At 48.9% G+C, this 22,744-nt stretch overlaps 1 protein-coding gene across 5 annotated transcripts in view; it reads left to right on the forward strand.

Annotated features, from left to right (window-relative positions):
• The window catches only part of Ctbp2 (C-terminal binding protein 2), a 139,454-nt gene that overhangs the window by 83,488 nt on the left and 33,222 nt on the right, over positions 1-22,744 (forward strand). For 4 of the 5 annotated variants that reach the window (XM_059265271.1, XM_059265264.1, XM_059265278.1 and 1 more), the window contains one exon: positions 13,319-13,478. The exons of the other annotated variant lie outside the window; for it this stretch is intronic. In XM_059265271.1, the coding sequence (XP_059121254.1) occupies positions 13,421-13,478 (58 nt within the window). In that variant the 5' untranslated portion in view covers positions 13,319-13,420. The remainder of the gene's footprint in view (positions 1-13,318; positions 13,479-22,744) is intronic. 5 annotated transcript variants of the gene reach the window in all.

Raw genomic sequence — 22,744 nt, forward strand, 5'->3', positions numbered from 1 at the left:
TTCTGTGTGGATTTCCTTGGCAGTCTTTCTGTGGAGGGTAAAAATAGCACCTTTTGCCTTAAAATAAGTGCTGTGGGGAATGCTTGTATGGATCTGCTGCATAGCCACATATGTTCACAGTCTCTATTGTTCACTCAGAATGACTTAGGTTCCCATCCACCCACCTGCTAGTTCCAGAGAGTAGGCCTTGACTCCCCTGGGTGAGGTGATCCCAGGACGGGGCAGTGGGCCTTGCTTAAGAGGTGTACTCATCACGGAACTGTGAAGTCCCCAAGGTGAGCCCAAAACCCTACACAAGCTCCCCAATACACACTCTTTCCTGTCCGCTTGTGAGCTCAGACAAAAAAAGCTTACAAGGCACCTGTGAGCCACTACCCACCCCAGTGCTTCAACTCCCCTAGACATTTGCTCCCAAGGTCATGGTTGAATGTAAAGCCAAGATTGTGGACCTTCCAGTAGGGAAGGGTGTGATGGCGTCTGGCCTAGCTGCTTCTTCCTATGGGTCCAGGGAGATAGGTGTGAATCAGAATAAATGCCTGCAAGTGCTGTGACTTACGTCCTATGGCCTGTTCTCTCCCCCTCTACACTCCTAGAAACAATATTCCACTTGCCTGATAGGAAATTACGTTACCCTTGGTGAAGCTTTCTGTAGCTGCCCTCCTGTATAAGCCAGCAGGGGAACCCACCACTGTTTGGCACTAACTGGCAAAATCTGGTGTTGTGAGTGCTTTGTCCGTCCGTCCATCCATCCATCCATCCATCCATCCACCCACCCACCCACCCACCCACCTACCTCAGTCCTTTTTGATTCAATGCCTTTGATTCAAGAACAAAGTGTCTTATCCCCAGATAGGTCACACTGTGACCTCTGTGTAGGAGACCTCATTCCTTTCTTGATGGTAAAGAAACATACCAGAGTCTAGTTTGGTCCAGTCGATTCTGTGTATATGCGTCTCGGTTTTTTACATGCTGAAAGTATGCACTGTCCCTTTAAGAAGACAACAGGCCTGGCATCGTAGCTCAGATGGCAGTGCGCTTGCCTTGCATGCACTGAACCCTGGGTTTGATCCCAGAACTGCATAAATGGAGTGCATGCCTGCTTGAGAGGATCAGGCAGTCGGGCCGCAGGCAGGACTGCATGCAAAGTGCTGCACAGGACCCATCTTTGTATGGGAGGTGTTCAGGCCGTCAGTGGAAGAATCTCTTTCATTGGGAGTTCCTTAGTGCCCGCATCCCTTAAAGCGAGTACCCTTGGGGAGAATAGACGCCTTTCCTGTCTTCTTCCTGCACAGCCTTTCAGGTGTACCCTGCTTCCCTCCCCCCTCCCCCCCATCCCACCCCAAGACAGGGTTTCTCTGTGTAGCCTTGAATGTCCTGGAACTCACTCTGTAGACCAGGCTGGCCTCGAACTCACAGAGATCCTCCAGCTTCTGCCTCCCGAGTGCTGGGATTAAAGGTGTGTGCTACCACTGCCCAGTTGAGATCTGTGTTTTTCTCAGCTGGGCCTTATGAAAAAACCCTAAGAATCCAGAGAGAACAGTCAGTCAGTGATAACAGAAGGCCTGTGGGTCTCATCAAATGTGATGGGAAGGAGGCAAGCAAGCCTCACAGTTTATGGAAAGCACCAGACCTGATCCCTGCTGTGGGGCTGGCCTGACTTCCATGAGGCTGTTTTGGGGCTTGTGGACAGGAAACAAGAAGGGCCAGGATTGATTGTAACAAAGACCGGGCCCCCTGAGCCTGGGGGGCTAGCCTGGGTTCCTACAAGAAAGAGCACCGGGAGGTAAGCGGGCTCCGAGGCCACAGCTTTGTCAGCAGATGAAATGAGCCCTGTTTTAAGGCATGCTGTGTACCAGCACTTCCTGTTATTCCAAAGGAACCTCTTGTTTTGGTTTTCATGGGGATGGATTTATTGAAACATGTGCTAGTGGAGTGACCCAACCACGTTCTAGGGCAGAATGAAGCCAGAGATTCTGGGGCCTCAAAGGGAGGGCACACCTTCCAGTCACCACACCCCAAAGACTACACGGGTTCTCTGTGGGCAAACAAAGATTGTTTGCCTCTCAGGGTCCCAGACAGGGGACCCCAGAGGCGGGGCTGGTCAGAGGACAATTGAAAGGGGTTTTGTTGGCCCTCTAGGGCTAAGTTAAGCCATGTGTGTCTCTTTCCAGGAGTATCGGTCCAGCCAATCGGAGCCGTGTAAACCCCACTCACTTCCTGCCGACCTTTTGACACCGCCAGATGGTTTTCCTTACAGCTGTCGTTAGGGCTCCATACTCGCTGACCTCATCAAATTGTATTGAGGCCATTTTCGTCCTAAAGTCCATTTAACCCTTCCCGAGTGCCCTTGCCTTGTGAATTAGCAGCGATGCTTCTGTCCCATGTCCCCTAGCGTTCCATTCCCCAAGCTGGATAGAGGGATACCGGTGTTTTCCACAGCAGGATAGACTGCAGAGTGGCACACAGTATAATAAGGGCCAGGAGGAAACCTCCCGAAACTCAATGTAGGGGGGGGGGGGGGGGTGTGGCCTGGGATCCGGGGCCCCTTGTGGCTATATCACGTGGTTCCTACAGGATCCGAGAGTGACCAGCCTAGAGGTCCTGAGTCCACAGGAGTTAGTTTGGCTAGTACCTCTCATTGTGTCAGAACTCTAGAAAACAGAGTTGCTTGTCAGCCTTTCTGTAAAATGAACCGTGAGGTGGTCTCTCCAACTTACTTAAAGTCACTAGCCTACTCTTAGGACTTCTGGGGTGGGGTTGGGGTGCCTGTGCTTTGCAAGCACTTGATTTGGGGGGCTCAGCTAGCAAAGTGATGACCCAGACAGTCTTCTGTGTGCCACGGATGCCTTAGATGTGAGGATCGTTATCATGATGTGTGTGGGCTGCTGCTACAAGTGTGTGACTGAGTACCCCGAACCACACTTGGACCATCTCTACACACTAACTTGTAAAAGTAATGCTTGCCTGTGTAAAGCGCTCCAGCCACTGGCAGCGAGACAGCCCTGTCCTTCAAAGCTCCTGCTCACATCAGGTCTGTGTCCCCATGGACTTCTTTGTCTTTCTGTCTAATGCCTTTTCAAACCCGTCCAGCGGGTTCTAGAGAGCACGGCCTTTGAGTGGTTCTAAGCCACAGGCTGGGGCTCCACGGGAAGTCGCTGGTCCCTGGGGCTGGTTCTCACTCCCTCGATTGCTTCCAGGCTTCTCAACAGTAACCTTCTGCAGAGCTGTTCCTGGGAGAGGTGGGGTCAGAAGGAAGTTGTTGGATTTGATGACTTGTAAGAGGGGGCAGGCTTCAGGGGTGCCATGCCTCCAAAAAGTCATGAAAGACCCCGCAGGCATTGAAGCCCGGGGTTGTGTTACTTGGCACATGTAACTCCTGTTCATCCTGGGTTTCAGGCAGGCCTTCAGCATATCTAGCCTCACACCTGGGGTTTCCCATCACAAGAATGGCCATGTTTGTGACTGCAACCTTGAGTGTTTACCTGTGTCTTCAATGACTCTAGGAGCTCACCCTTGGTTCAAGGACCACTTCCAAGGAATCCAGAGGGCCTTGTTTACCCAGTGAATTACCATGCAGAGGGTGGCCTGGGAGATACATTGTTAATGTGGGGCTCATGCTCTGATAGATCTGTCTAATCATCCCCCAGATTTATGAGTGTGCATGGAGTCAGTGTGGAGACCCCAGGGTGCCTTAGTACATGTGGAGGGGAGCCCTGAAATTTATTTAAAGTGTCTGGGGTAATGTTCCACTCTTGGGGCCGCTGGGTATTGCTGATGTGAGCAGAGTAGAGTTTACCCCGGGAGTTCACAGAGTGGATATATCACAGACCTCACATCAGTACAGGCAGCTGGGATTTACAGCCTTTGGTAGGTTTGTTAGTGTCCTGCAGCCTGTAGGTGCTTGGCGCTTGGTGTCATGCATTACAAATGGATCCGTGGCTTTGTCTCTTCTGTTGAACTGCACTCCATCAGTGACCATAGTAAATTTGATGGGCTGCGTAAAGGGCTCTGATACTTATCTATTGCTGTGTGACAAATTACCTCAGAATGTAGAGATTTAAGCCACAAAGCCTGGTCTTCATTTCCTGGGGTCAGAATCTGCCCCGCTTAACTGGGTGCCTGTGGCTAGGGTGTTCTCTCCCATGCTACTGCAATCTGGATATTGACCATGGTTCCTCACTGATGGTCCATAGCTCAGGCCTCTCCGTAGGACAGGAGATGATTGCTGGTGACCCTCTAAGAATGCCAGCAAGAGCCTGGCGATGCCTGAAACCACAGTTGTCTTTCATCTGATGTCTGGAGTGATACGCCAGCCTGATTCGTGTGCTAGGTATGAGCAGAGATTGCAAAAGGATGTGGATGCCAGGCTGGGGGTGGGGAATCCCCAAGGGATCAGGAGCCACAGTATTCTTTTTAATAAAGTTTTGTTTGTAAATTCTTGGACACGCAGGGCTTTGTTGTGCAAATTCGCCATCCCGCTGTACAGATCTCTTAAATGGTGGTCCAGCAACAGTGGTTTGAATCTCTATAGTTTTTTTTAAAAGGAGCTGGATAGATCAGTAAGTCCTTGTCCCTGGAACCCCCCAAGAGGAGGCAGATCCTCTGCTGGCATGATGCAGCATCTGGCTAGTGCCCTGCTGCCCAAAAGCAAGGCTGTGTGTCTGCTTCCCTGCTTGATTTCCGTTCGTCCTCCTACAACCTGAGATTTCCCCACCACCGTCTAGAGCCGGGTGGTAGGAATGAGTGAGGGCCGCTCTCTTTGCCGTCCATCCCCTCACAGGGTACCTTCTGAGATGCTCACCCACAGGTCCCCTGGGATGTCAGCCTGTAGCCCAGTCTAACATTTCTTTGCTCCTTCCTGTCCTCTGAGGCAGAGACTTGATTCTCCTCCGGCCTTGGGATTTCAGGCAGCTATTGGACTCTGCGAGCCACACAAGGCTATGGGCCCTGCCCTGGGTGAAACTTGGGAAGGCAACCGGAGAGGGCAGGAGCCTTTGACTAGAGTGACATGGCTACCAGGCAGACAGGAGGCTGGGCAACGAAGGGGAGGGATTTCTATGCCTTGCCATAGGCCAATGAAGCTTTATTTGTCAACCAATCAGAGCAACACATACTCAGCTTACAGGAAGACGTCCCACAGCAAGGCAGGACAATTACAAATTCAAGAGTGCTCCTTCATGATTGAAATTGTGCCCCTTGGTTCCCCTTTTTTTTTGGGGGGGGTTGTCCTGTGGAGAGTATGGGGTTAGGTGAGGCATGGTGTCCCTCCTGTAACATCATTGGGTTAAGCAACCCCTTCTCCCCTGCATCACTTGGGGCTCCCTACTGGAAAAGCTGGTGGGCTAGGCTGGTGGGCAGGCAGGTGGAGACTCTGCTAGTGTCATCCCTCCCTATAGGGAAATCTAGGCCAGTGAGGTGGTTTAGTGCCTAAAGGTACTTGCCACCAAGCATGACATCTGGAGTTTAAACCCAAGGCCCAAATGGTTGGAGGAAGAGAACCCAACTCCCAAAAGTTGTTCTTTCACTTCAACACATGCCCAGTGTATATGTCCCTCCCCAAAATAAACTAATAAAATATGATTATTTTAAAATGGGAAGTAAAGTGGCAGTTTGGGGCAATTCCACAGAGTCTGTCTGATTACAAGCAAAGGGGAGTTGGTTTCGGGATCCAGGAGAGGTGAAGCGCAGTCCAACGGGTTCTCTGGAGAACTCCACCTTGGTCTGCCGTACCAGCATCCAAGACCACAGGGTAGTCAAGAGAGTGAGCACATATGCATTTCAGGTCTTAAGGGGTCTCCCCTCAGCCACACCTGGGAGGGGGCAGGTACCTAGCAGTGCTTCAGGGGTGAAGCACAGACAACCACCCCTACAGGGAAGTCCTCTTTACTTTTCCTTCCCCCACTTTGCGTATACTATTGGGGGGATGGGCACCTACTCTGAAGTCTTACAACAAAGGGACCTTAGGGTCAAGGAACAATTGCTCAATTGTATACACCCTCCGCCACCCCACCCCCACCCGCCCCCACCCCCAGTTTCAGTTTGATGGAAACTCCTATCAGGCTTTAGCAGAACTGCATAGCCTCACACCTCCACTATTCTCTCTTATAAATCCTGTCACTGTCAAGTTCCCATCAGCCATTACCGTGGTTCGTATATCTTTGGATGAGAACTGCAAGCATAATGGAAAATCACCCCATAAGGCAGCCCATGCCTCTCTGTGGGCCCAAACCCCACACCCTGGGTGAAGAACCCCACTGCTCCTCAGCCTGAGCTTTGAAAGGGGGACCCTGGCTCCTAGTGGAGGTTAAGATCATGGGGGGAGGGCTTGGCATTTTCTTCTTTGCTAGCATTCATGGCCAGAAGGGAGGCCAGATACCTTGCGTCTCTCTTGCTTCCAGAGACATGCAGTGCTCAGGCCTTTCCTTCCAGGGTAGCTGACAGTCTTTTCTCTGGGTTCTCATGGAGTCTACATTGAGACCCAGGCAAAGCTACCCAGTCTTTGCAGCCTGGGATGGCCAGGCAGGGTGAGCAGTGCCCTCTGCTGGCTGAAGAGCCCCATTGCTGGGACCATGCTTCTCCTAGGCTGATTTTGCTCCTAACAAGACAGGTTGGCCACGGGGCAGGAGTGGGGTGGGAACATGTCTTGTTTTTCATTGCTTTTGTGACAGCAGGTACTAGGGCATGTGTTTTGGACCTCACATGTCAAGAGGTAAGCCGCTGGGCTCTCAAGTGACGATTGGGCAGACAATCCACAGAGGAGACGGGCCTCTGTGTGGTCAAAACAAAATCAAGAGTCAGATATGTTTAAAATAAAGTAATCCAGATATTTTAAGGGGTTTTTTTTGTGAGTTTTGTTTTGGGGTTTGTGTGTGTGTGTGTGTGTGTGTGTGTGTGTGTGTGTATTTTTTGAGACAGGGTTTCTCTGTGTAGCTTTGGAGCCTGTCCTGGAACTCTGTAGACCAGGCTGGAACTAGTAATTTTTCCATAGAAAAATAGTCCAAGTTTAACAATAAGCCTAGGTATTTGTTTGATTATAATGACTTGTGTTCACAATATATTTTAATATATAACTGTTGTCTAATGTGTTGTAATTTAGTGAGTAGCCTCTTGTGTGTAGTCTGTAATCTCCATACTATTCTCAAAGATACATGGCCTACCGAGTCTCACTGTGGTCCAACTCCTGCGTCTAGGATGCTGGTGGCCATCTACCCGTTGCCTGCACACAGCACTGGACCCAGGAGATTATACTGTGTTTCATTTTTGTCACAGGCTGTGAGCTCTGCCCTCAGTGATCTTTGTGGTACTGAACCTCCGTCCCCACCCCGCAGCTGTATGGTGACCCCTCTGCAGATATTCTGTCAGAACTTCAGAGATTGTGGATTCTTTGTCTTGATGGTAGCATCCTCTGCTTGTTCAGATGAAAACATTCTGAACCGTCTCTTGCACTGTCACCAGGGACAGCTATTCTGTCCCGTAGAATGTGAGATTGCTGATGCCATTACATTGCTTAGCCAGGCTCCTGGGCTAAGGAGCACGCATCCCACTCTGGGGCGGGGACCAGTCAGAGACTCCCCAGACTAAGCCGCCGGAGCACACACCATCGTTTCTGTGCCTCTTAATTTGAGTGGACGTTTGCTTGTTTGCTTTTATCCCTTCTATTCTGCCTCTATTATTAACTAAAATATTTATTTTCAAGGCATGTTTGGAGGACTTTTAAATTAAATGTGTGAAAATTCTAGAGAGTTTCTGTAGAATGTGAAGGCTCACGAGTGGATTCCCAATGTGACCAAAATAAAACAACCAATTAGGAACATTGGAAGTTCTTCCTGCCCAAATCCTCGTGCCTTGGTTATCACTTTTAGCAAATGAAAATATTTAGAGTTCTTGGGGCTTGCATTGAGCACTGGGAAATATATGGACCTAGAATCCCAGCTCAGAGCAGTACTGCACCACTTGCTTATCCCAGGAAAATCAGGGCTTTAAAGTTAGTTAATCACCTCCCTTGACTGGGACAGCCTTTGGCCTGGTGGATTCTCCATGGTACAGTAAGTCTGTTGCCACAGCTCAAACCCAAGGCCACATAAAAGTTACTAGAGGCCAGCCCTCTGTCACCAGCGAGTACCCTCCAAATTCTATGAAACTCTGCCAGTGGCAGAATCTGGCAGACCTGGCCTAAATTATTGACAATATATGTTATCTTTACAATCTGGATTAGTCTGGTTGACTCGATAGGATCACATGGTATGAGATTTTTGTCTTTATTTTTCTAGTATGGAATTGTAGTGGTTGGCCTGGGGACAGGCAAGTCAAAGGTGATAAAAGGTAACGTTAACGTTTATAAATCTCCAACTCTTATACATTCTGGAGCTACCCAGATTGGAAAGAGGCTGTGGCTGGCCCACAGCAGCCTGTGTGTACATTCCAGGTGCTTTTGCTTTGAGGGTCGAGGATGGGTCTCTGACCAATTGAGGGTAGGTGACTAGAGTGGGACCCAGTCACCCAGCATTGGGCTTCCCGGAGAAAAGAATCTCCTTTGTTCTTACTGGATGGTGGACTATCCTGTCCCTGGGACTCAGCGTGAAGCTGTGTTTGTGTCTCAGAAAGGACCCTCTTAAGTTAGTTATCTCCAGGGCCTGAATGGGGGACTCTGGGAAAGGGAGGCTTTCTCTTCCCACCCCCTAACCTACACCAGAAAAAGGAAGGAAGGGGGGACATTAGCAGAATCTACTGGGTGCTCAGGGAGTGACAGTCCTCTCTGACCACTACCAATCATTCCAGGCTACGGGAGCTCAGGAGGCTCAACTCAAGTACCTGGTACCTGGTGAGGAACATGAGAGGATTTAGGGGGCGCACACGCGTTCTGTCCGTAGGAATCATTTAGAAACTGATTGGTACTTTCTTTGCAAACTTGGTAGTTTTGTTATCAGTCTTTGGTTGTGCTTGGCTCCTGAAAACCATGGAATGGCTTTGTTAAGGTATGAGTACCATTGGCTTCCTTTTTCTGGGTCTAAACAAGGAGCATCACAGAGGCCCTAAGCCCTCACCCATGCCTCACAACAACGGGGGTCTTCTTTTCCTCGATGGTGCAAGGTCCTTGTTGTGCCTCACCTGGGTTCTGTATACAAGAAAGCCTCGGAAAGGAGGGTCCCAGCTGTGGAAGAAGGTGCACGACCACGCGCCCTGATGCTGCTTTCTGGGTGTATGGACCCTTTTCTATGTGCATTAGCTCGCCACAGCACTGAGGTTTGAAATCAGCACCTGGTTTGTGATTAACAAGGAGGTGTGTCCATTTAACTACAGTGGTATTAATCCTTTAAACTGTTGCAAAACTTGATCTTTCTGTGTGAACATGATGAGTAAGTAGATTCCCTTAAAAGAAGGGAAGCTGTCCGTGGTGTTAAATGGGTTCTAGAAGCATTTTCGTCTGGAGAGACAGTGTTGGAGATGCGCACTTGCTCCTCAGTTGACTTGCTCCGTCTGGTCTTTGTAGTGTCTGAACTGGAATGGAGACACAGAGCCCCTTTCAATTGAAACAGATTTGTGAGGCTGGGATTTTTGTGCTACAATTGCATGGTGGTTTGGTTTGGCCAGGAGGTAGCTGTTGGTGACAATTGGTGGAAAGTGCTTATCTGCCCAAACTTAGACTCTGTTGGACAAGTGGTTTCTTTTGCCTTTAATCCTGGATGGTTTTCTTTCAGTTTAATGTCAGCGTAGGTCATTTTTAAATGGGCCAGTCTTTCATTTTTGTCCTTTTCTCGAATCTCTTCGACACTGCCATGAAGCAGTGTCCCATGCGAGCTTTCTTACCTAAACATCTCTTTGACTTACCCATATTGTTAACCCCTTCTTCCAGGGTTGGTGTGTCTCAGGACCAGCAGTAGATGCCTGATGAGTAGAGAATGCCAGATCTTATTATAGAACATTTCCCCCTTATGCATACACACCTGTAGAAGCATCAGCGTTCCCCTTCCTGCTCAGAGGAGGGACTTTGGGCTTTGCTTTGGCGTTAAGCAAAACCGTTACTGGAACATCTGGATTTCAGCACTGCAAGGATCAACTGGCTATCAAAAGCTAGTTACTGAGTAAACTAGTGGTCAGGTGGCAGATACAGTGTGGACCCACTAGACAGCAGGATGGCTCCAGCCCTAGCTGGATGTTGCAGGGTGGCCTAGGGTTTTCTCATGCTGCTCAGAGCCATGCACAGTTTGAAACGTAGTGATTTTAACTGTGATAATTTTTAGACCTCAATAGAACAGGAGTAACTGAAGCTGTGGAAGACAACACCTTAGTGTTGTGGGAAAACTACTACGCGTTAAATTTCATTTTGATCACATACAGTTTTCAGGAGGTTTCTATCTCTGGGTTGGCCTGGTATTCCTTCCGTTCCCTCCTGTGAGGTTGGGCTTCATGCTGCCTCCTCATCCATGAATGAAAAGACACTACACAAGCACACACGCACAGGATTTCTCTGTGTAACAGCCTTAGCTGTCCTGGAACTCACGCTGCAGACCAGGCGGGTCTCGAACTCACAGAGGTCCACCTGCCTCCCCGCCCAGCCTCACTTCCTCTTGACTTTGAACTTTACTGGCTTTTGCTCCCTGCCTTAGGCCTGGTGTGCCATTGGCACTTTGTAGAAAGTGTCAAGACCAAACCCAAGGCTGGCCAGAGCAGTTCCTAGAAAATTTCCTGTCTGTCTTAGACATGGTGACATACAAGGAATGCCTTTCCTGCTCCACAAGCAAGGAGCCCAAGTCTCCAGGACAGCCTGCATCAGGTCATTCTGTAGCTGGGCTCTGGAACTCCAGCCCACCTCTGGGTTTCTTCCTGCTGTGATTCAAGTTGTGATTTCAGCAAAGAAAGTCTAGAACCATAGCACTTCCTCTTTTTTTCTTTCTTATGTACTTTTGCATTTTTGTTGAACATTTTGACTAATGATATCAATAGATGACTATTACAGATTCCTTTGCCTGGAGGATTATGACTTGGATGTGAGGACTGACTTACAATAAAGGAAGGGCAAGCTTGATTTTCCTAGCAAACCCAAGAGGGCTGTCTGTGATTGATGCCTGGGAGCCCAGTGCCAGTATATCTGGTGCAGGGTGGGCATTACTGGTATGGACACGCGCCAGAGGCCACCGTGCATAGCTCCATTATAAGGCATATCTTGTGTCTGACGTTTGTGCAGTGGCTGTGTTAGTCTTCATAAATAGCTTGCTTCTTGGAAGGGAAAAGAAGAAAAATGTCTATTTCATACTTTTTTTTTTTTAAGCAGAAGTATTGTAAGAGGGGGTGGTAGCTATGTGTTATCACTGCCCCCCGGTCTGGGCAACACCTAAACTAGCTGGTCCACAAGTCTACATTCGCTGCTGATGTGGTGGGTGGGTACCTCCGTTCAGGGTCTGCACTGGACCGACCCCTCAGAAGAGCCCCAGAAAAGCTAGGCAGGGCAATCAGTCACAGTAGTAAGACACAGACATTTGTGTAAGCTGTTGGCTGATCTCTGATTGCATGATCAAGATTCTGCTTATCAATTTTTCAAGAAGCCGTCTAATTATACAAATTAAAATTCAAAGGGAAGCAAAAAGAATGATTACGCCTCACAGGAGGAGGAGGGTGCACAGCCCATCTTGCCGCCGATCATAATGCTGGCAGTTTTCATCTCCATAGCACTTCACAAATATTAACTGGGCCTTTGGATGGGGTAGATAATGAGGGTTGTGTTTTTACCAGAAGGTGCCACACTCTAGTGTGGACATCAGAGCCTCAGCCTCAGCAAGGTAAAAGGGCTAGCTCCGACTCTCTGATGTGCATGTGGGCTTGGGTCACTTTTCTGTGCTTTTGTGGCTGATGTTCATAGGTCTTTCTGTCCCATCTCCATTTTCCTGGAGTTAGGGGCTTGCTCACACACGGCTGCCTTTATGGAAGAGCCCAACAACGACAGCAGGAGTTCTGTAAGTGTGTCCATGTGGTGACTGGCTGCTTTTTGTGTTAGAAGGAGTCTCATGTCCTTTGGATACTGTGGTCATTATATGGCTAGAAACTGTTTTTCCCATCTCCCCCTCTCCATCAAATTCATGCGATTATTGCTATAACTCTTTAGGATGCCTTACCAGCCACATTGCTGGGAAATTAGCCATTAATTACCAAAAACTTGCTACATGTTACTACGCAGACCTGTGCCTGCACCTTTGATAGAGGCCACGATGCCCGTGCACACCAGAGTTTCCACTTTTAACCCTTGAGCCTTATTTTTCTACCTCTCCTTTCTCTGCATGATTCGCCTGATAGCCGAGAACAGGGGTGTGTGTGTGTGTGTGTGTGTGTGTGTGTGTGTGTGTGTGTGTGTGTGTGTGTGTGTTGCTGTTAGAGTTAGAACAACACTGGTTTTGAAATTTTGCCACGAAGAATGGGAGACCAGAGAATGGGTCCCTGCTATTCTCGCAGTGACTGACAGACCACAGTTCTGAAGGAGAAAACTCAGGAGTGCCTGGCTTGCAATTTATGAGCTGGTACTTAAAGAGGGGGTACTTTGGATCAGGGCAGATGTGGTTCAGGCTCTTCCTCTCCTGATCCTGACTCATCAGGGAATGCTTAGAAAGTTCAGCAGCTGCTGCTTAACCAGAACTACCAGTCCAGGAATGTGGGATTAAATAAATGCAGGGCCAGCCATCTACATCCCCCTCTGCATTTAAGGCAGGAAGGTTCTAGAAGATGGCACGGGCAAGCCCGTTTTTACACAGGGAGTTTGTGTTGCGCTGTGCTGCGCTGCACTATGTTGTGTTTTTGGTGCCTGGTCCCTGCAAGTCCACCGTGGAAAGGAAGCACTTTTGAAAACTGCCCAGCGGAGGCCTAGAGAGAGCCAGTCACTGGGGTGCGTGGGCACTCCCATGTGATTATCGTAGGACAGTGTTCCAGAGCTGTCTATGAGACTGTCTCCTTGGTGGTGTAGCACTTCTGAGGTGCAAAGAAATAAATGGCAGATCCAGCCAGCTGTCTCTTGGTCTCTGGCCTCGGAGTTGCAGTAATAATTGAGGTTGGTCCGTCTGTAATTGGTGTCCATAGCCGAGAAGCCAGTGCACTGACTGCCGTTTGCTGTTTTCAGCAACGCGTGCGGCCAGTGTCCTTTCTGCCGGCTTGCTTTCTGACGGATCCCAGGTAGAAAACCGGAGTTTGTGGAGGCTCCCGTGTTTTGGGAAGAGAGCAAGCAGCACGTGCCAGAGCAGCAGCAGGACCCTCTTAGAAAGTGGCAGGAAGTCGTGAATGACCTTGTGTCCTGGAGGTCTCCAGAGAGTTAAGGATTCTTTTCTCCTTGTTTCAGGGTTCATAGTGGCGCAATGCACGCAGACTCCTGCGAGTTCCCCTAAGTTCTTAGCGGACTGCTTTGCCTTTTGAATCAGAGAGTTGCAAAGTTCGATAAAGAATGGCCCTTGTGGATAAGCACAGAGTCAAGCGACAGCGATTGGACAGAATTTGTGAAGGTAAGAGCCAGCACGGCTGGCGGGTTTTCACGAAAGACATGCAGCCCCTCGCCTCGCCCAGATCCTCTCAGGCCTGCTCATTCAAGGTAGCTGGGCCTGGCAGTGTCACACCCTGGCACTGGGACCTCCAGGTTCCCTGCCTACACCACGTCCTTGGCTGTTCCTTTGGCTTTAGACAGGGCCTGGCTTGTGTGGGGGTTGGGCAGAAAGTGAGGGAGGGTTGTAGGCTGTGAGGTGCCCCTCTTCCATATACCTAGGGTTCCTTTGCATATGAAAGACACCACATATCAGGACCAGCTTTTTTAACTTCCTGGAGTTTCTAGACTTTATCTGTTTTCCATTAAGGTATTTACAACAATGAATTCCAAGATACTTCTGAGGAGCCCACTCTTGCCCCTCTTGATGTTTCCAAGTCCTCGGTATCTTTGAAAATGTCTGGAAGTGTTTTATTCATGAAAGGAAAAATAAACATAATTAAAATCTAATGGAAACCTGGGGATAAAATTCTGAAACATTGATTAAGCAGTATCCTTTCCTAATTAGTAGCAAAGAACCCTGAGCCTGCAACTCGAGGTTTATACGGCCTGTGTCAGCCCAGAATCAGTGTTTCAGGGTTAACCTTGTCTAGGGGTTATTGGGAGTGTTGGCAGGGCTAGCCTTGGTTCCTGGTATGGTGGGTGCATTGCCTGTAACAGAGGGGAGGGTCCACGTGCAATGGCTGTCCTTCTGGCTCACAGGCAGGCAGACACGCCCCCATCTCTTTCCCCTGCAGCCACCCATATGGAATTGCTTGTCCTTTAAATAGATGTAGCTTAAGCCACATGGGATGGGGACATCAAAGCCATTCTGCTTGAGACAGCCCTTGAGCACTCTGCTCAAAGTATGCAAGAACTCCACCCCCCTACCCAACCATGTCCCTTGGGTTCTGCTATAGTTTAGTTTATGGAACTTGGCATTTAACCGGCTTTTAAAATAAACATCAAAAATATTAAATCTCTGCTATTGGTCTCTGATAACACAATTTAAACCCTATAGGAAGATTGGCAGACTAGTGTCATGAATACCATTATTTTTTTCAACTGCATTTACTAACGTAACATTTTATTGCTTTTTGTGAGGTATAAGGGCATGTGCGTGCGTGTGTGTGTGTGTGTGTGTGTGTGTGTGTGTGTGTGTGTGGTTTGCTGTGTGAATTGTTTCCAGAAGCATCTGAAACAAGCTTGTAGATGGCAGTGGTTTCCGGTAACCACCCCATGGCATGTGTCTCCTGTTAGGATAGTTTCCTACATAACCACAATAGCATAATCGTCCCCTGAGACCCCATCCGATGCAGATTACATGTTCGCGTCTCCCGCGTGGGCCTGTTTGTAGCTATCTTGTTTTTGTCATGTCCGTTTGTGCAGCCATCCGGGGTTGCACATTGCATTTGAGTGTCGTGTCTCTTTAGTCTGGGGAGAATCTCAAATGATAACCTGGCCTGTTAGAAACTTTGGAAGCATTGTTGTGATGGAAGATTTGGGACCGAGCGGCTCCCAGAACAGTCCACAACCTGAACTCACCTGGTTGTAGAAATTTTGACTTCCAGCAGGAAGGGGCTTCGTGGAGGCTGGTTGCTGAACCCTCTCTCCGGGAAGCCCCAGTGAGTCGACTTGGCAAGGGTAGCGTCCTGAAAGACTCCACCCATAACTGTCCCACTAAATTAGATGACAAATCGAAAACAATTCCACAACTCAATGGACCACACCTGGGCCAGCCACTGACCATGTCTTCTGTCCTGCTCACCATTCACCAACACTCTCACCCATCCCTGTATCCGTGACCGAGGCTGGCATATGACGGAAAGTTGTTCAGTTGTATCTTCATCTAAATGTGCATGGTTTTGCAGAATCAGGAGCAATTGCATTTTGAAGTTGGCCAGGTGTAGTCCTTCCTCTGTGACCCTGTTTGTCCAATGTCTAAGGAAGTCACAGCCATTGGGGGTGTGTGCCGTGCCGTTCAGTGGTCTGGATAGGTAGCGCCCATTTTATGGATGAGCTGGTGATTTGTGCCTTGTTCCTAAGACAGCTCTTCTTTCTTTAGCCATTCCCAGAGCTCAGCTCTCTGGACTGAAGGCCTTGTACAGCTGCCACACAGCACTCCCATAGCTTTGAATTCTCACTATGTCTGTTTAGCATAGTTTTCCAGAGATCCTGCTCCGCTCTTCTCTGCCCTTTCTTACCACACTTCATCCCAAGGATAATTCCTCTCTGTCCCTTAGGGACGTTGGATGGGTGGGTTGGGTGGGTGGGTGGTTATCTTTTTAAAATAAGGTCTTGCTGTGTGTATCAGGCTGTCCTTGAGCAATCCTCTTGCCTCAGCTTCTTTAGTACTGGGTTTATCAGTGTGTACCACCATGTCTGGCTTGGTTTTGTTTTTAATTGATGGAATGCATGTGTCCTGGGTTTTGGAGAACTACCTTCTGTTTTCAGACAGTGCTAACAACCCCTTAACTGTCTCTTTGATCTTTGATCACATGCCTGCTGGCCACCTACCTGTTTCTGGGATCCCTTGCCAGAGTTGGGCAAGACGTTGAGTGCCACAGGAGCTGGTCAGATGAAATCTTTGCTTCGTCCCTGTGAGGATTCTTCCCCCAGAACTCTCCACTGAAACCTGTTGTCACCTTCAGTTTCTCTCTGGGATGCCTGCATGTTCTGCTCAGAGTACCATGTCCTGAAGCTTCATCTTTGTTTCTACCCAGACTGGGAATGTGGGCCTTCACTCACATACGCACCTAGAGAACGTCTCTCCTCTGTGTCGAGGGGGCAGCCCAAGTCATTGGGACTCCATCCAAATCAACTAGAATAATAAAATCTTTTAGGCTGACTCAAAGGCCAGGTTTGAACGTGCTTTTGTAGTCGGCCCTTTTTGATATCTGTAATTTGTTCTCTGCTGGTTTTCTTGATGCCTGCTCTCAGACAATCCTGGAGTACGTTGTATGGAATAATTATGGAACAGCCTTTGATCACATGGCCCGCTCATCTCTAGATTGCAACCTGCTTTCCCTCTGATGTATAATTTAGGCGCTGGCTTTCTTCTCTCTGGTTTGCTGACATAATTGACGCAGTCCATTTGTGGATTGTACTGACGGGTGGATTTGAATACCCTGTTCGATCATGCCAGGGCTAGTGTGGTTTTCCCCAAATGTTTGCGGGTCACAGACCATGCATGCTGTCACTCAGCCTTGCAGAGCTAACCCACGGTTTGGGTTTGTAGAGCTGTAGAAGTCCACTGTGGCTTTGCCTGTGATGTTTTTCTGTTAGGCCGTCTTACAATGGGTTAGAGTAAAGTCACACCCTGGATACATTCCTTTCCTGTAGCTGTTGAGGATGCGATTTGGAAAACAATATAATGAAGTAGGTATTTTATTGTGTTTTTAATTTATTTATTTTACTTTATTGTGTTCAAGTGTTTCTTTAGAAATGTGGAAACGGGTTCCAAGAATGGTACCAGCTGAGTTATGATAAGCAAAACAAATACATAAATAACTAAATACAAGGAAGTGCTATGAAGTTGTGATCAACATTCCTTCCCTCTCCCCACTCCCACCCCCCAGGAGTCTCATGAGCACAGAAGAAAAGAAAGAAGGAAGCATGGCTCTTCCATGTCTTCTTGGTCACCACGAAGGACACAGCAGCGGTGCTGCAGGTGTGGGGCAGCTTGCTTTCATGGGTAGTGTTTTCCACTCTGAGTTGGATCTGCTTACTATCAAGCGCCTCAACACAACATTCCCCAAGAAGGTACTTGGGTGATCTTCGAATCTCTAAGATCCCTAAGATGTTTCTGGATTGTTGAGGAAACCTGAGTAGCAAAATGCCCAAACCCAGCTGAGGGCCTGGTGGTATGGGTCAGCTCATAGGGCTTCTCCAGCTGCCAGTCTTGCCTGGCAGGGCCCATCAGACAGAGCCCACACCACCTGTACAAGGATCAGGACCGGGATCATTTTGTTTCATGTTTGGTTTTCCTTATTTAGATTTCTACATCCAAGATGCTATTTGGTTTCACCTGTCCTTTTTTAATTAAATGCATTATGCATTTGTGATTTTAGTTTTTGCATAGGAACAGCCTTGAACCCTATTGTCCACAGGTACTCCTGATCATTTTTAATAAGCTGTCTTTCAAAGTCCCCCAAACCTACGTCTTAAAAATGGGATTCATAATGTTGCTATACATTTTAATTATATGTTGAGATCAGGCAATTATGCACATTTCCAGTAATTAAGTGATTAGCTGCAATTACTTTAGCTGTGTAAATAAATATACAATAGTCAACTAGATGTGGCTCAAAACTCTACAATACAAACAAATGTCCCAGATAATGCGCGACATTGTAAAGAAATGCTCAGACAGGAAAGCCAAAGCCGTAATGTGCATGCGATAAAAATCCCCTGTTTTGTCTTACTTGACTAAATGAATTGGAGCAGTGACCCTGCCTATTGGAGTCCAGTCTCCCTTGTTGTTCACTGGCACCTGGGGAGGAGGTTCGTGGTATTGTCTGCTCTTTTCTGGCCAGGCCTTCACTTGAAGCTAAGAGTCAAGTTGCGCGCTGAATTCACTCTCCCTCAGTCATTGGTCCAGTACAAATGCGACTGTGTCTTGTGCTCCTTGGTGTGCTCCTGGATGGCTGTCTGTGCTCGCATCTCTAGTTGAATGTGGCTGCTTAGGTTTTGCCCTGGGGCTCAGGGATGTGTGGTGCCATTGGAGACCCTGGCAGGGGATGCACTGCTGTTGTCTGCTTTGGTCTTTTGGTGGCGGCTTTCACTGTCCCCTGGTTCCATTGCTACATGAGCTCCGGCTCCCCTGAGGGTGTTTTGGGGCCACCCGGTCGTCTTCCCAGCCTGGTTTCTTATTGATGAATTCCCTTCCTCCTGGTCATGGTTAGGACAATGATGATTTTCTAATGAGGAACCAGTACACTCACTCTACAGTAGGTCTGAAAGCAGCCATGGGTCATGGGCCACAGTGTATCCGAAGCCCAAGATACACTTGACCGGCTGCGTCTTGCCCTTCTTCCGTTTCATCTACAAGTGTTAGGGTGTGCAGCGAAACCCCTGCAGTTTGGCTTATGTCGTACTGCTCAGACTGTGTTATGTGGCCTGAGCAGTGATCGAATCTCTTGCTAAAGAGCTTACCTGTTTTGGCTCTGTCCTGCTCCCTCTGTCTGCCGAGGGCATCCGTGTGCCTTTATTTCGTGGCTTCCTTTCTCTGTCCGGCAACACCCAGCACTAGGCTGTGAAGGAATCTTTGAAGGTGGCATGCGTTTGTGCGTGGTGGCTCTCCATGTGCGCGCCCCTCTTCTCAGGTGGATCACTCCTCAGAGAGGCTGAAACGTGTGGGTTCCGTTCTCCACATGTTGGAGAGGCATGTGTAAACCCTGATGCTTCTTCCCTTCCCATTGGCACCTGGAGGGTGAGAAGCGGCTTCTCCCAAGGTCCACAAGGAGGGCGAACACTCATTCTTCAGGTCCCATGGAAGATCTTTGCAGCCTGTGCCCTGGCTGTGCACCAACCTTCTGCCCCCAGTTGTCTCTTTGGAGCAGAGTAAATATGTTCCCTGGCCTCACTGCTCCAAGCCCACAAGTAGTGAGAGTGCCACTGTGTGGTGAAAGTGATGTGCTTTATCCTTGACAACTAAACTGGCATGGTCCCCAGTTCTGTTCATTCATGTTCTCCTGTCATTTGAATAAAAGTGGCCTCAAACATCCTGTGGCTATTTTCAAAGTGCATTGTAGAGGAACACTTACTTTTTAGTAAAGGACATTGGTTGCACAAGAGAAAAGGCCACTCCCCCCAACCCCACCTCAGGAAGCTGCGTTTCAACACACCCTAGATCACTGATCTCCACCGAAAGACTAGGGTTTTTAAAAAGCCAAGCACAGCCTGTCCACATTTAAAAGTAGGAAGTAGGCACGGCTTGGGGCCTATTTCTTGACTCTGTCTCAGCCTGAAGGCAGTGTATAACCCAGTAAACTCAGCAGCAACCCTGGGAAGCTGCAGGCTGTAGGTAGCCGTGGCCAAGGCTTCATCCTGGTGACAAGAAAGCCCTGCTTTCCCCCAGCAAGTTCTTGTTTCCACCCTTATTCTCAGAGCTTTGTTGGTGTAGAGGAGCACCCACGGAGGCTGGGAGCCGGATTGTTTATGCTCCACCCTACCACAGGTAGTTCCAATGTTCTGAGCTGGGGCCAGCTGCTGATAAACACAAGCTGCCCCTGAGAGACTGAGAGCCACCTAGACCCATCATCCCACCAGGTGGGCAGGGAGTGGCATGGGGAGCTGGACAAGGGCTGACCTTCATAGTCAAGTGGCCTTGACGTTGCTGAGTGCACAGCCCGATCTTGTCTCTGAGACAGTTAGATTCTCAGTCACCCTTCTGAAAGTCTTAAAATGGTTGCTCGTCTGTCTGGTCACGAGGCACTTTAGGGGGATTTGGCATGGCACGGGAAATTGCCCTTGGGGTGTCTTGACCCTCATCTGCCTATTTTCTTCCCTGAGCTTCTGAACCTGTCCCCATCCTTTGAGAATCATGCCCCATGATTCTCACAGAATTCAAGAACAAGCTTCCAGCCAACACTCCCTTGCAGCTCTGTGTTGGCCATTCAGTTCTTCTTCACATTGAACTCGTTATCAGGTTTTCCTTGTCTCCAGAGCATGAGTTGTTTCTTACTTTAGACAAGCATCATGTTTTTACTTTATGATCTTCTATGGAGGGGATTCTTACAGGATAAAAAGTTATATCCATGAAACTCATTGCCTTTCAGAAACTGGACCCATCCTGCCCTTTTTAGGCAGACAGATTTCTCAGAAAGTCAATATTTATTCAAATGTTATGGGGGCAAAAAAAAAAAAAAATTTCCAGAGTGTTTGGAGAAGTTTGTGTCCAGGTACAGGTGTTTCTCTCACGGAAGCAAACATCTGTCATAATATTTGAGTTGCAGAGCTGAGGCTTCGTGAGTTTGGTTGGCTTCCAGACAGAACCAGCTGGAGGTTGTTGAGAATGGAATCTGGGCCTCCTGGTTCTACTGCAGAGGGGACCCCAGGCCGGACCCTGTCTTCCTCCTCCACGCCGCCCGCGGGATGGATCACGCCTTTGTAGTGTCTCGGCTGCCTGCCTGAGAGTCATTGCTGGTTTCTTGCAGATTTGTGGACTTGGCCATTACAAAACTCCTGGCAGTAAACTGGTAAGGCACCTAGAGCTCCCCGGGGCAGGGGCCAGTTCTCAGACAGCAACCAGATTGTTCTAGTTATGTCTGGAGGAGCCTGTCCACACTACAGGTAGAGCCTCCAGGAGTTAATGCTATATCATGCCACGACAGCACTAACACCAAAGCACTGAGCAGTGGCCACCCTTTGAAGGCTACAGACCCTGTGTGCATGCGCAAGTGTGCGCACAAGCCTTCCCAGCTTATCTTTCCTGGACCCAACAGGCTACTAAGTACTATTTAGTGCAGTGAGCTGGTGTGCGAGGTGTTCCTGGCTTTGCACCATTTGCTCTGGGGTGTGTGTGTGTGTGTGTGTGTGTGTGTGTGTGTGTGTGTGAGCACAAGCGCGCCATATTCTCAATGAACCTGCTTAGAGGTAGAGAGTTGTAAATCCTCTCCTGGGTGTGTCCTGACCTGTCCCCTCGGCCTTCCTGACCTGGTCCTCTGCCTGTCATCCGCAGTGTGCTGTGGATCCGTTCCAGACAGTGGCAGGAATCTGATGCGGTGCAGTCTTTTGCCTTTCCCAGCTCTTCACCCTCTTCTTGAATCCTAGGAAATGGGGAGTCGAAACAGGATTTGGGTCTCTTTGCACCGAGTATGACGTTTGGGTCAGGAACGGCAGCAGTGGTGTTAGCCCGACGGTCTGTAGTCTTTGGGAGCATGTGCTTGGGTTAATTGCACCATGGTCCAGCCTTGGTCACAGCTGGGTTTGGAGGGGTAAGAACTCCTTAAGGGGTATCAGTGGTTTCCACAGCTCTTGTCCCAGAATTTGACATGAATTGACTGGGCTTGGGTAGGGTGAAAGCATGGTACCGCCATAAACCTGCTTCATAGAAAAGGTACATTATCCAAATTCACACCCCACAGTAAGTTTTCCATGCTTCTCACATTTGGATTTTTTCATTTTAATGGCTGGTATCTCTCTAGTTGAAGGTTCTAGTTAAATCTTAGATTAAGAGAGAAGTGGGTAAAGGCACATAATTTCTTTGGTCTCATGCCTGCATATAGTTATATTATCTCATTTAAATATACTTCTTGATCACCACCTTGGTTTATTTTATGAAATCTGACATCGAGGTTTGGCGGAGGGTGGGGTGTGTGTGTGTGTGGCACGGGCAGGAGCAGGGAGGATTGGGGTTGTGCACATGGCCCACAGGGTGAGATGAGAAGCACAGGAGTCCCTGGTCTTTCTTCCTTGGTGTCCGACCCTCGGCTCAGCCTGGTGCTTGTTGTCTTGCACTGATTAATTCCGGGTCTTAACCCACACTTTGTCTTTTTCCCTGGTGGTATGAAAAAAAACCTGTCTTTGGATCTTAGGGCGAGGAGTCTATTTGGATTTGCACAATGTGACCTGCTAGGGACTACAGGCTTGCTTCTCACAACACCTCTTCTGGAATCAGCTGCAAGGCTCTCCTGTGCGCCTCCATTTGGTCTGTTCTAGCTGTGCGCTGCAGATTAATGTCCCGTGCAGTGGGATTAGCACCGGACGGACAGCTAAGCAGTCCTAGTTTGTTTCTCTTGCCATCAGTGGAGAGGGGCTGGCTGGTCAGGGGCTCTCCAAAGAGGGACAGAATGACCGGGCAAAGGATGGGAAGGGATCAGCTTGGGGGCGGGGGGAGCCGTGCTAGGCTTGGCTAAGGCAGGCAGCCGGCTTTATCAGTCTGAGATGTCACATGGAACAAAAGCTTTAGGGGTTTTATTTAGCGCCTAATCCTCACGCTGCAAAAGCCGAGGGCCATGTGAGCACAGCCACCGGAAAGGGGGCCCAGCAGGCCGGAGTACAGCCTCCTGTCTGGGCTACAGTCGCACTGGACAGACCTTGTGGGCTACCGTTGGGGAATGAGGCAAAGTTACCGTGAGTCTGCTTTTTGCCTGCTAAGGTTTCAGAGGATTAATAATTTAGGCCGTGCCTTGAAACAGAAACCCCTGGTTGGTTGTTCCTCTGCCGTCTTGGAAGGGCTCGCGTGCGGCCAGGTCTGGTTTTGATGTATGTAATTGAAGATTTATAAAGAAAGGCTTCCTCCCTGCCTCT

Source organism: Peromyscus eremicus, chromosome 1 (assembly GCF_949786415.1).
Source record: "Peromyscus eremicus chromosome 1, PerEre_H2_v1, whole genome shotgun sequence".
NCBI classification, from domain to species: Eukaryota; Metazoa; Chordata; class Mammalia; order Rodentia; family Cricetidae; genus Peromyscus; species Peromyscus eremicus.